At 33.6% G+C, this 12500-nt stretch overlaps 3 protein-coding genes across 3 annotated transcripts in view; 1 reads left to right on the forward strand and 2 right to left on the reverse strand.

The window, feature by feature from the left end:
• HELRODRAFT_161987 (hypothetical protein) overlaps positions 1-1916 on the reverse strand; it is a gene marked incomplete at both ends in the record, with an annotated part of 2229 nt that extends 313 nt beyond the window's left edge. The window contains 3 exons of the mRNA XM_009021854.1: positions 205-470; positions 629-1155; positions 1211-1916. Of these exons, the coding sequence (XP_009020102.1) occupies positions 205-470; positions 629-1155; positions 1211-1916 (1499 nt within the window). The remainder of the gene's footprint in view (positions 1-204; positions 471-628; positions 1156-1210) is intronic.
• Positions 1917-4294: 2378 nt separating this feature from the next.
• HELRODRAFT_188811 (hypothetical protein) lies at positions 4295-8700 on the forward strand. The gene is made up of 9 exons (XM_009021855.1): positions 4295-4439; positions 4522-5048; positions 5261-5531; positions 5787-5935; positions 6334-6401; positions 6653-6821; positions 7123-7275; positions 7632-7759; positions 7843-8700. Exons 1-9 carry the CDS (start codon positions 4358-4360, stop codon positions 8330-8332), a joined length of 2037 nt encoding a protein of 678 aa, XP_009020103.1. The 5' UTR covers positions 4295-4357; the 3' UTR covers positions 8333-8700.
• A 1626-nt stretch (positions 8701-10326) lies between these two features.
• HELRODRAFT_65323 (hypothetical protein) overlaps positions 10327-12500 on the reverse strand; it is a gene marked incomplete at both ends in the record, with an annotated part of 3460 nt that continues 1286 nt past the window's right edge. The window contains 7 exons of the mRNA XM_009021856.1: positions 10327-10482; positions 10687-10803; positions 10975-11115; positions 11371-11471; positions 11696-11766; positions 12018-12097; positions 12283-12341. Of these exons, the coding sequence (XP_009020104.1) occupies positions 10327-10482; positions 10687-10803; positions 10975-11115; positions 11371-11471; positions 11696-11766; positions 12018-12097; positions 12283-12341 (725 nt within the window). The remainder of the gene's footprint in view (positions 10483-10686; positions 10804-10974; positions 11116-11370; positions 11472-11695; positions 11767-12017; positions 12098-12282; positions 12342-12500) is intronic.

Raw genomic sequence — 12500 nt, forward strand, 5'->3', positions numbered from 1 at the left:
GATGATGATGATGATGATTTTGTTGTTGATGACGATGATAACGACAATGCAATAAGTGACTCTGATGTAGTTGGAACAAGATGAAGCGATGAGGATGATGATGATGATGATGACGCTTGTGATGATGATGCTTGTGATGATGATGATGATGCTTGTGATGATGATGATGATGCTTGTGATGATGATGATGATGTTTGTACTGACGATAATGATGACGGTGACATTTGAGTTGAGTCAACACAAGCGCTAGCAACACCACTTTTATCATTATAATCAAGAGTACCATTGTCATCAGTCTTCTTATTAATATCTTTGTTGTTCTTGTTGTTGATGACGTCATGGTCGTCGTCATCATTATTATTATTATTATTATTATTATTATTATTATTGTTGTTGTTGTTATCACTACCGCCGCCACCATCGTCATCATTATCGTCCAGTATGCAGAGTCCAGCATTGTCAAAGTTCATCTGCATATCGTACAACAATAAGTAATATTACAGTTATTATTTTAATAATAATAAAAATATTATTATTATTATAGTTTTTATTGTTGTTGTTTACATTATTAACAATGGAGCAACAACAGAAATGATAAAGCAACAATTAATATTGACAAGAAATACACCTGGAAGTTATCACCAACATCTTCTTCATCGTCGTCATCATTATTATTTTTATTATTGTTGTTATTATTATTATTATTGTTGTTGTTGTTATCAATGATATCCCTAAACCCAGCAGCACCATTGATCCTGATAACGACATTATCATCATCATCATCTCCATCATCATTCTTGCTATCAGAATTAATTATAATGGCTTCATCAGCAATATTATTATTATTATTCTTGTTGTTATTATTATTATTATTATTATTATTATTATTACTGCTGTGGTTGCTATTATCATTATGCTGAGGTAGGTTAGGTTCAATGATAATTTCTCCTAGAAAGCTCAAATGATGCATAACATTTGGGGGAAGACTTTTAGACATTTTTGCCTGATTAGTTTGTTTAGGAGACTGGCCAACAATAGGATTGTGCTGTTGCAATTGTTGTTGAGGAGTGCTTTGTAAAGAATTTTGAAAACTAGAAAAGTGTGAAGTTGGTTCTTGGTTTTTATCTTCATCAATCACGACGACCTCATCTTCTTCTAGCAAGGACACGTGAAGCTGCTGTGAAATGAATGATGGATTTTTCCGACTAACCGACTGACTTCTCAGCCTGACTAAAGAAGGAGCTCGATGTCCTAATCGAGGTTGAAGTGGGGTCGACTGTGAAGGAATAAGTGGTCTTGTGGTAGTGGTTTGAAGTTGGCAACATGCCTGTCATCCTTAAATGTTGTTGAATTTGTTGCATAAAATCATTTCTTTGAAGTTGTAGTTGCTGATGTTGTTGGATTTGTATGTGTTGTTGTTGCTGCTGAAGTTGCTGTTGTTGCAGATGTTGTCTGTTCTTCATTCTTGTGTTGGCAATTGCATTGCTATGCATAATTACGTCTTTGTTGTTGTTGTTATTATTATTATTTAAGGAATTTTGAAAACTGTTATTGATATTATTATTGATATTATTGTTGTTGTTGATAGCACTGCTGTGGGTACTGTGACTGTCTATGGTTTTAGTCAGATCAACGACAGAATAACTATTATTATTAATTAGAGAAGCAGGCATAAGTGAAGTTGCACCAATGGGGACCTGTTTCGGCGGTTTAGTAACTGAAACGGTACTCGTGACGAACGTATTAGACGTGTTTAGAGTTTCGTTGATGTGTACGATGAAAACGTCGCTCCTGTCTAGCGTTATGCCTAACAAACCCTGAACCGTCAGTTCAGAGTTGTAGATGAGTCCGTTTTTGCATAACAATGTTATGGTGTCTGTCAGTAGTTTAACCACTCTTTCTTGGTCCGCTTTCATTTTTTTGTTTAACTAAAACTGTGGTTTTGAATAAATTTTTTAAATTTTCAAATTTGATATTCATGAAAAAAACTCGAATTAAACTTTAAAGTTAAACAAAAAAAGATATATATATATATATATTCACAAAGGTATTGACTAGTAGCCGCGATGACAAATATTATAGAATTTGATACAACGATTTTTGACTTGGGAAAGCCTTGCGAACAACATCCCAATGTTCATTGAAAACTGTTAAAATAGTTAGCAAATCTAAAAAAATTTACTATTTAACATAAAAATTTTTTATGTTTATTTTATATACACTTACATTTTATAGACATTCATAATCAATTAATGTTAATTTCAAATTATGATAAATCTTTAACCCAAAATTAAAAATGTAGTTTTGGTTAGCCATAATTTCCTTTTTTCCTTTGAGTCCAACAACACAAGTTTTGAGTAAATTTATTTTTTTTTATTTGAAAATTTGTCGTTTTAATTGAATTGAATTAAAAGCAAATATGATTTATTTTTGTAATCTAGAGCCGATTACTTTTTTTCAATCAGTTTTTTAATTTAAACGTGGTAGCAATCTTGAACCCAAACGACTAATTCATCGGTTTGGTCTATTTTTAAAGGTAAAATTGGGCTTTTAAGGCCTCTTAGTAGGCTTAGCCACCTTAGTTTAGTGCGAATAATAAAACTTAGGAAAACAAAAAGGTGAACAATGTACTCTTCTCTCAATAACGATTTAAAGAAATCGTCTGAAGATGAAGATGGATTTGATCAACTGAATGATGAAACATTTGGAGATTCTTCAAATAGTTAGAATCTTTTATCTTTTTTAGATTTGTGAAATTTGATTATTAGCTGATATTTTTATCAACCAACAAAATTTAATTAAAATTTGTACTAATTGAACATTTGCTAATTCTCCTTTTTTTCATAAACCATAGATTTTGGTGACTGGGAAAATGAACATGAGAAGTTTGCGGAGAATGACAAATCATTTTATGCCCCAGACATGTCATCCTTATATCACCCTTTCACGTCCCCAATCCTCTATACGCCATCTTTTACTGTAGAACTGCCTGACAGAGAAGATGATGATTACATATTTCAGGAGGTCTAGTGCTATCTATATATTTCAAATTTTCCAAATTTAACTTTTTTTTAAATATACCTTCTTAATTTTGTGTTTATTTCACTGATTCTACACAACACTTATTTAGTCTGAGATGGAATTCCAGTTGAGAAAATTAGTGAATGACGACGATGATGATGGCAGTTGCGTTGGGGAAACAAATCTTAATTCGGTAAATAACCTTTTATGCATATATTCGTGATTAATATATAGATTATATATGTGAGTACACACCAATTTACCGAAAGACATTTCTTCATGTAAAGACATATATATATGTATATATATATATAAAACCAAAGGTATATATATAATTTATGCAGACTGGCATCTGGGGAATGCCTATTTTTCCTGACATCCAACTGCAGTTAGAAAATTTTAAGGTACCAATGACAGCAGAAAATTTTTTTATAAAAATTTAAAATTTCTATTATAATTATGATGTCTGCAGTTATAAATTTAAGCTACTTGTAATGAACAATCATAATACTAGCAGGACCCACATTTAAAAGCTCTAACTCTTGAAGAAGTCGAACAATCTATGTTTGGACAGCCAATGATGAAACAACATCCTCACCACCACCACAATAATAACATCAATTACGAAGTTAGCGATGGTAATCATGCTGGCTGTTGTAGCAACTATGACTGCTCAGCTACCGCTGCTTGCTCAGCTACTACTTCAGCTGTGACAGCTGTCGCTAAGCAACCAATGATGATGATGATGATGTCTTCTTCGACGATGACATTGGAGGAATTGGAAAAGATGATGATGCGAGAAGATGAGGTAATGATGCCGTTTGTGATGGGGATGAGTTGTTAGTGAATTTGACTGATGATAATGTACCTTTTTTACCATTTCCAGGTTTTAGAGAGAAGCAAGCCACCACCACTATCATCATCTGCATCAGCGACAACATCTCCACAAACATCATCGTCATTGCTGACAATTCCACATTATGCCCAAGCGCCGTCATCGTCATCACTACCACAGCCGACAATGTTTCTGCAGCAGCAACAACAGCAGAAACAACAACAACAAAAGAATGCATTACAACAACAACAACAAACGAATGCATTGCAGCCATTTCAACAACAGCAACAACATTCACAACAGCAGAGATTATCACCAGCAAATGAGCAACAAAGTCGGCAGCAGTCGACTCAGCAGGTGCCAACTCCACAACCGCCTAAACAGACACCAGCCCCGTTAGACCCGCAACGACAACAGCAGCAACTTACTATGATCCAACAACAGCACCATCAGCAATTACAACAACTTCATTTGCAACACCAACATCTGCAACATCAATACATGAAACAAATGTATCAGCTCCAGCAAAATTTCATCAGACCAACAGCATCAATGATGATGATGATGGCTCAACAAAGAGATGGTTTTTATTTTGTTGTTGTTGTTGTTAGTGCCTTTGTTATATGTTACTGTAACTCTTGTGTTTTTTATTTATCACATTTCAGGTAAACTTCCTCTTCCTACAACTGCACAACAACAACAACAACATCAACACCTTTTGTTGAAACACCAACAACAGCAGCAACATCAACTGTTGCTGAAACAGCAACAACAGTTGCATCAACAATATCAGATGAAGTTTCAGCATTTGGCCATGTTGCAGCAACAAATTTTTACAAAACTTCAGCACATTCAACAACAGCAGCAACAACAGCAACATCAACGACATCAACGACAACAACAACAGCAGTTTCCATTACACCTTCAGCAGAACTTCCAGCAACAACAAATGATTCTTATGAAGATGCAGAATCACCAACAGCTTCAGCAACCTCAGTACCTGCCCCACCACAGCCAGCACCAACCACAACAACATCATCACTACTTGCAGCAACAGCAAAAACAACTTCAAAATGTGGACCCCAGCTATTATGATGGACTGATGGAGAAGAAGGAGAAAGAATGGATAATTAAGATTCAGCTGTTGCAGCTTCACAGCGAAAACCCATTTGTGGATGATTACTATTACACTGTTTGTACTTTGCTGATAATGATGATGATGATGATGTGATTGATGATGATGTAGGGATGGGTGGTTTCTGTTTTATTATTGATCAGATGCTAATGTTTTCATGATATTTTAATTCCTTTTATCATCGTCATCATCATCACTACTATCACCATCATCATCGTCATCATTACTACTACTACAACTATCATCACAATCATCATCATCATCGCCAGTGTTGGTCAATGAAGAAGATAATGAGAGAGAACAGACAGTTCAAGAGAGAGAATTTGAAGAGTATGATGAAACCCAGCACCAACCTATCCCTAGACGACGAAGACGGTGCTGATGATGATGATGATGATAACGTGGCTGTTAGTAATGATAACGAAGATGATCGCCATGTTGGGAGCGAGGACGACGACGACGATGATGATGATGCGAAAGTTGAAAAGTTACTTGTGCCTAATAACGAAATTAGTGAATCTAACAAGCCTTATAAACCGAGTATGCTTTGATTGGTTTATTTGAATGCTGGTTTTTTGTGATTGGTCAGTTTTCTTGCTGGTTGATTTTGATTGGTTGCCTGCTGTGGGTCATCTTCTTTAGGTTGATTGGCTGTTTTTTATATAAACCATTTTGTTAATTGGTTGACAAGAGTTTGATTGGTTTGTTAGTTCTTTAAAATTTTGTAGCATTTTGTTTGATCATCCTTAATCATCATCCATCTTTTTTGATCTATGATGAATGGTCAAAAAACAGCTCAGTACGAAGGCTCGTTAGGGAAGTTGACAGTTTCGAGCATCAACAAACCGAGACAGGTTCTCGAGGTTCACCTGACGCCGACCAGTGATGAACTGAAGAAACAGGATAACAAGAAGTTTAAGGAGACGTTGGCCAAGATTGAAAAGGTGAGGAGTTATTCAAGCTGGCTGTGGATGTTTCATCTTTTTAACAATTATATAATAATGATGATGAATGATGATGATGACGACGACGAGTCGGTCGCTGATGAGTAGTTACTGACTGTTGTGAAGATAGTTAGCTACTTGTTAATACTGACTACTTTACAGTTGTTATGATGAGATTGCTAATAATAATTACTTGATCTTCAAATAGTCAGTCAGTGGTTGACTACTATGCAGTTCTTGGGAGGTAGTTAATGGTTGCTTTTTCTAACAACTCTCGTTGAAAGTAGTTAAGAACTAGCTTCTAACAATCTTTTTACAAGTAGTTGACTATTTTTTGGGACTGGCCAGCCAGCAGGCAAGTGATGGCAGGAATGATGGAACGTAATTTTATTTGACAGGGTTTTGATGTTCTGCTGCTCGTCGATGAGTTAGAGAAGAAAGCCACGAAGCAATCACTCAACGAAAGGTTTCATAATCATCATTATTTTAAGCAATTATTTTTCTAACAATCTTATCCACCTTTTGCAATTTTCCATAAATTTTACCGACTTTTTCATGCTACAGAGAGATAACATGCAAAAAATCGGCGGAATTAGTTATTAACTTAGCAGCAAGCTTCCTAACCAACAACAGTTCAACTCTTCAGCAGATTATTTTGATTAGGAAAGGTGCTGGGTTAGTTATTAAACTATTGCCTCTCATGTTTCAACAAATTAGCAACAAAAATGACATCATCCACAACGACAACAAACCACAATTTGATGTCGATGGTCCGAGCAACAACGTCTGTGAGCACAGCTGCAGTAATCTTGTGATGGTCCAGGAAATAGTGGCTAAGTTGCTGGAGAAGGCTTCTACTATATCAAAGAAGGATTGGTTCTCTGAGGTACCATTTGTTTCTTTCTCTCTCTCTCTCTCTCTCTCTCTCTCTTTATATCTTTCTATCTTCCCTCTACCTACCTACCTATCTATCTATCTATCTATCTATCTATCTATCTACCTACCTATCTATCTATCTATCTATCTATCTACCTACCTATCTGTTTCTCTAGTTACCTACTCTACATCTCTTTCTGTCTCTTTCCTGTTATTAACTCTTAAATACGTTAATAAAAATGCTTCTAAGTAATCTGCTAATTGGATTTAAATGATTCGATAAGTTTAAGAGAAAAACTTTCCCCCGCAAGATGTCACTGAAGTTGTATCATTGCCTGGAAAATGTGATAACTTTACCGTCGTGCAGCGACGTATCGACATTAGTTAGATACTCGACTGTCCTCTGTAGGAATTTACGCGATGATGGTCTAACTAATCACCTGGCAGTGTTATTAGGATGTAAAGTTAGTAAGTTGGGGATTTTCGGGTGTCCAGGGTTGAGCTGTGCGTAAAAATAAAATTTAATTAGAGATTTGTAAAATGAAGAGAATGGATTTGGGATTGAATTAATGGATTGTTGGATGAAGTGATGAGGATGTTTATGAAAATAAAATTAATTGTGAATTTGTTAGATAGATGGAAAGAAGATTGGATTAGTAGATGGATGGATAAATATCATTGATGGATAGGTGAATGGATTCATAGTGGATGAATGTGTATGAATGGATGAATGCGTATGAATGAATGAATGAATGAATGAAGGATACAGTCACCCATCAAATATTTGATAATTCTCAACACGCACACACAACAAACACAGTTTGCAGTCTCGGTAATAATCTGCTTGATCTCATCCATGGAACGTCAGCTCAGCAGTGACGAAAAATTATCTGAAAACGATCAGATAAACATCAACAACAACAACAACAAACCCGACCTGAAACAATGGTTTGTTGATGTTTATATTTCATTCATTTATTCATTCATTCATTTTTTCAATTACGTTTCTGTGTTATTTATTTTTCATCAAGGGAGCAATTCATCAAGGCCATATACGACTGCATTCTCGGCACTCCCAACTTGTCCATAGAAAAACCTCACAAATCTCAACTGAAGTGCTGCCAACAGTTCCAAAATTGCTCCAACGTCACATCACCGCACCATCACAACAACAACAATCTTCTAGACCAGCAGCAAATCAGTAACAACACCCAGCAACAACAACAACATCCTCACAATGACGTCATCGAATATCAGCGGACCCCAAACAACCTTTCGTCGACTTTGAAGCAGCATTTCTCGAGATTCATCATTGACGACGAAAAAAACGTCGATTTCGTCTGTCAAAAGTTCACCTTTAAACGTAAAAATAACAAAAATCATAAAACCATCAAGAGTTGTAACAACAATAATAATAACAATAATAATAATAATAACATTAACTGTAACATTAGTAATAATAATAATATGGTTGCGGTAGTTGAGAGTGATAACAATGGTTCTATAACTCGAGTTGATTAAAACCATTATTATTATTATTATTTATTTATTACTTTTATTATTATTATTATTCTTAGTAGTAGTAGTATTACCACTACCTGTGCATAAAACCCTTGTATACTTAAGAAATGATTTAATTGAAATGGATTTCGTTTTCAATGTTTTAAATTATATTATATTAATATGGATTATTTTAAGATCAATGTTTTTGATTGGCCCTTAGTTTTATTCATTCATTCATTCATTCTTTCTTTCAATGTTTCGTTCGTTCATTTCAATCTTTCATCTATAAGACTTCATTCATTCAATCGTTTACTCAATCAATCATTCTTGTAAGTTATTTATTCATTTGTTGTTTGGTTCATTCAATAAGTTCTTTCATTGGCTTGTTCGTTCGTTCGTTCATTCATCTATTTTATATTCATTTAGCAATTAATTAATTAATTAACCAATTAATTAATTCATTCATTCACTAATGCATTCATGCATCCATTAAAGCGATTGAATGAATTTTAATTTTACATTCAAGCTAACTAGCATGGCGTACGTACTGAACGTACATGCTAGCTAGTAAGTTACTACAAGCTAGCATGCAAATATCTCCTTTTAATAACGAAAAAATTGACATAGCTTGCAATGGCGACAACGATTACTATGAATCGTAATATAAATATGATCGATAATATTATTAATACATTACTAGATGTAGTAGTAGTAGTAGCAGCAGAAGTTTTAGTAGTAGTAATAATGGTACAAGCAAAAGTAAAACTACAGAAATGTGAGTGGTAGTAGTAGTAGCAACAGTAGTAGTAACGAAAAGATTTTGGGATCTAAATTAATTTTCTGCGAATTTTAACTGATAATATTTCCAACCTAACATTTTCAACGCTGGGTTGATTGGTTGATCGAGTTTTAACATTACTTACCATTATGTTTTCTTTTCGTTTGTATTCATTTGAATTTGTACGTATGTATAAATGGATGTATATGTATGTATGTATGTACATATGTATGCACGTACGTATCTGTGCTAGTGCATATTTGAGTCTTTGTGTATGTGTGTGTACACGCGCGCGTGTGTGTGACAATGATGACGAATACGAACAATATAATAAACACTAATACTTAACAACTACACTCACTCGATGAAATTGTACATTACCCAAAATATAGATATAGATAAAGACAGTTAAGTTAATGAACGTATAAGCAGATAATCATATACATGTGTGTGTAAAAGTTAACTCACCGAATTCGGATTATAATTATAAAATTACTGTTTTAAATATTGAAAAGCCCAACCGTAAACTTTCAAAAGCTAAAAATTCGGTAGATTTGATCAATTATGGTCTTCCAGCCATATATATATATATGTGTGTGTGTGTATGTGTGTATATATATATATATATATATATATATATATATATTAATTATAATATATATATAATAGTTTAAAAGGAAAATGAAATGAAACTTTAAAATCCTAAATATATATTTGTGCGTTATTATGCAGAATCATCCTTACAAAAAATAAGTTCTAACATATAAATAGTTAAAATATGTCACAATACATAGTTCAATATAAGATTGTATGTACCATCCTTTGAAACAAAGTTTAAACAAAAAAAAACAAACATATCTTTGAGATAATGTTACCGTAAGTAGGTATAAATATATATTATCGTCGTTGCATAGGCTGTTTAGTATATGGATCATTATTGCCGTGAAACTATTTTTGGTGAAAAAACCAACAAATAAATCGAAGTGCCTAACATTACTAACCGGATATAAACTTTTCAGCAATAAAAGGCGCCATTTTAAAGTTTAAAATAGTTTATATGTAAGTTTAAAGTAAAATTCCTATACAATCAATTAAACAAAAAGCAGGTAAATAATTGGCTAAAATAAGTTTTATAGATGGTAATTTTAACGAGACAAAGATGTTAGTATTTTAAAATCTTACTCGTTAACAAAGATAATAAAACTTCTAATAAAAATTATTTCAGGCTACGTCATCACGACCTGGCTGCTCTCTGTGTGGGTTCATTGATTGGCTGATCTTTCATCCAATAGGAAGCCGACCTCATATCCATTATTCTAGAAACCACCCGATCAAACGCGAACGTTTCTTCCTCACCGGTAAACAAACTCGCTAATTCGTCCCTGGAACCCTGGCGGGGGGCGTGGTTTAATTAAAGATGTTACCTAACGTGGTTGGTTGAAAGTATTATTTGGTGATTTTCATTGGTTAAAAGACGACGATAAAAGATAATGACGATGTATGTTTGGTTGTATGTTATGAAATATGTAACTTCGTTGAATGTTAACTGAAGAATCGTGCTGGTTTGATCTCAGCCAACAAGAGACTAACTAACTTTCTTAATGTTCAAATCACCAATGATGACTCTCATGTTGTGTTTGTCCTCCTCAGTGATTCCGCCTGCCACGAACAAGTCGTCTAACCCCGTTTCAGCTGAAAATATGGCCTTCACCTTGTGAGGAAGAAAGTTGAATTTTGAAACGAAATTCGATAAATAAACTGTAAAATAGGATTGTAAAAAATTACTTTAAAACGGTGAAGGAGAACATAAATGAATGGCATTATTGCGGCAAAGGAGGTAAGGTAGTTGCGTGTTACTGTAACAAGAAAGTAAATCAGTTACGTTATTGTCGTAAAGAGTGTCGATGAGCGTGATGAATCGTCTCGTCTCGCTCCTCATCGTCAGGGACATCTGCGGGATGTCCCGGATCAGGACGACTCGAAAGTTTCGACATATCTCCAAGTAGTCAACCGCACCTAGAGGCTGTTCGGTGTTGATTGGTCGGTTGAAATGTTGGCTTGTTTCTAGAGTGGACGGTTGAAAAAAAGGATTCAAACAAACAACCAATCACAAGCCTGGATATAAATAACTAAACAATCATTCAGAAATAAAAAAACCATCAAAATGCTGGGATATAGATAGATCTAGTGAATGACTTTGACACGCAAATCTTAAAACATTCAAAAAACAAAGAATTAATGAGATGTCGAGATATAAATAAAACTACTAGATAATGACCCTGGCACACAAATCTTGAAAGGTAGTGTCGAGTATATCCCCACATGTCTTCTCGAAAGTTAAAAACCGCCCCATCACTTCGATCGTTCGCTTCTCTTCAACTGTCACAAAATATATCACAAAACAAAAATAAATTAAGCTCTACATAACAATTAAAAATCTTGAAAAAATCATCATTTGTGCAAGACAATAAAATTTATTATGTTTAAATTTTAATTTCATAAAATCAATTTCACTTTTAATTTGATTCATGAGATTAGGATTAGTAGATCAAAAGAAGATCAAAAGAATGAAAGATTACAAATTAAAACGTTATAAAACTGACCGCCGGCTGACCGACTGACCAGCTCATCATATGCCTTGTCCATTTGGTATTTTGTGTTGCATTCAGTGGCCCTGTTTTGTATCATTATCATTTAATACTGCGACTCATTATTTGTCTTATGGCTTATTATTATTCATTAAAACAAATTATTCTAGTTTGGTTCTGTTATAAAAAAATGAAAGTTCAAAATGAAAAGGTACTAAATATTAATGTTAGTAAGATTAGATACATGTTGCTTTGTTATTTTTATTATTCTTATTATATTTTCTTCATGGTTAATTTTTATTATAATTTTCATAGAGGTTAGTTAGATATGACATACGAGAAGTATGTATCGCCATCAGCTGGTATGGCGAGTCGTCTGTAATCAATTGAGCTAAGATTGATGATTCTACAGTTTGCCTATACAGAATAAAAACTTTGAATTAGCTTGATGTTTAACATTCAAAGAACTCAGAGTGAATAGAAAGATAAATGAAAATGAAATTAGATTAACGTCTAGTATTCTTGAAGACAATTAAGCAACACTTTGAATGAATGAATGAAATTTATTTAATATTTTTAATTTAACAATAAAAAATAGGTACCTTTAACAGTGAAATGAATGGTAGAAAATGGAACCTTTGCAGACCATTTTTATATAAATCTAAAGTTAAAAAATTTGGATTGCAAAGTATCATAAATGATGAAGTCAGTTTAGAAAATCTAACATGTATTTCATATTACGTTTACAGCACTATGCTAGATAATCTTTCAATAATATAATTATAATATAAATAAATATTATTATTATTATAAATATAAT

Source organism: Helobdella robusta (assembly GCF_000326865.2).
Source record: "Helobdella robusta unplaced genomic scaffold HELROscaffold_3, whole genome shotgun sequence".
NCBI classification, from domain to species: domain Eukaryota; kingdom Metazoa; phylum Annelida; class Clitellata; order Rhynchobdellida; family Glossiphoniidae; genus Helobdella; species Helobdella robusta.

What these genes read in the sequence shown, in the direction of transcription:
- HELRODRAFT_188811 (XM_009021855.1), top strand. Translation starts at nt 4,358, where the DNA reads ATGAAACAAATGTATCAGCTCCAGCAAAATTTCATCAGACCAACAGCA. An exon ending in TGGATGATTACTATTACACT is followed by an intron (nt 5,049 to 5,260) that starts GTTTGTACTTTG and finishes CATCATCGCCAG; the next exon opens with TGTTGGTCAATGAAGAAGAT. An exon ending in TAACAAGCCTTATAAACCGA is followed by an intron (nt 5,532 to 5,786) that starts GTATGCTTTGAT and finishes GTCAAAAAACAG; the next exon opens with CTCAGTACGAAGGCTCGTTA.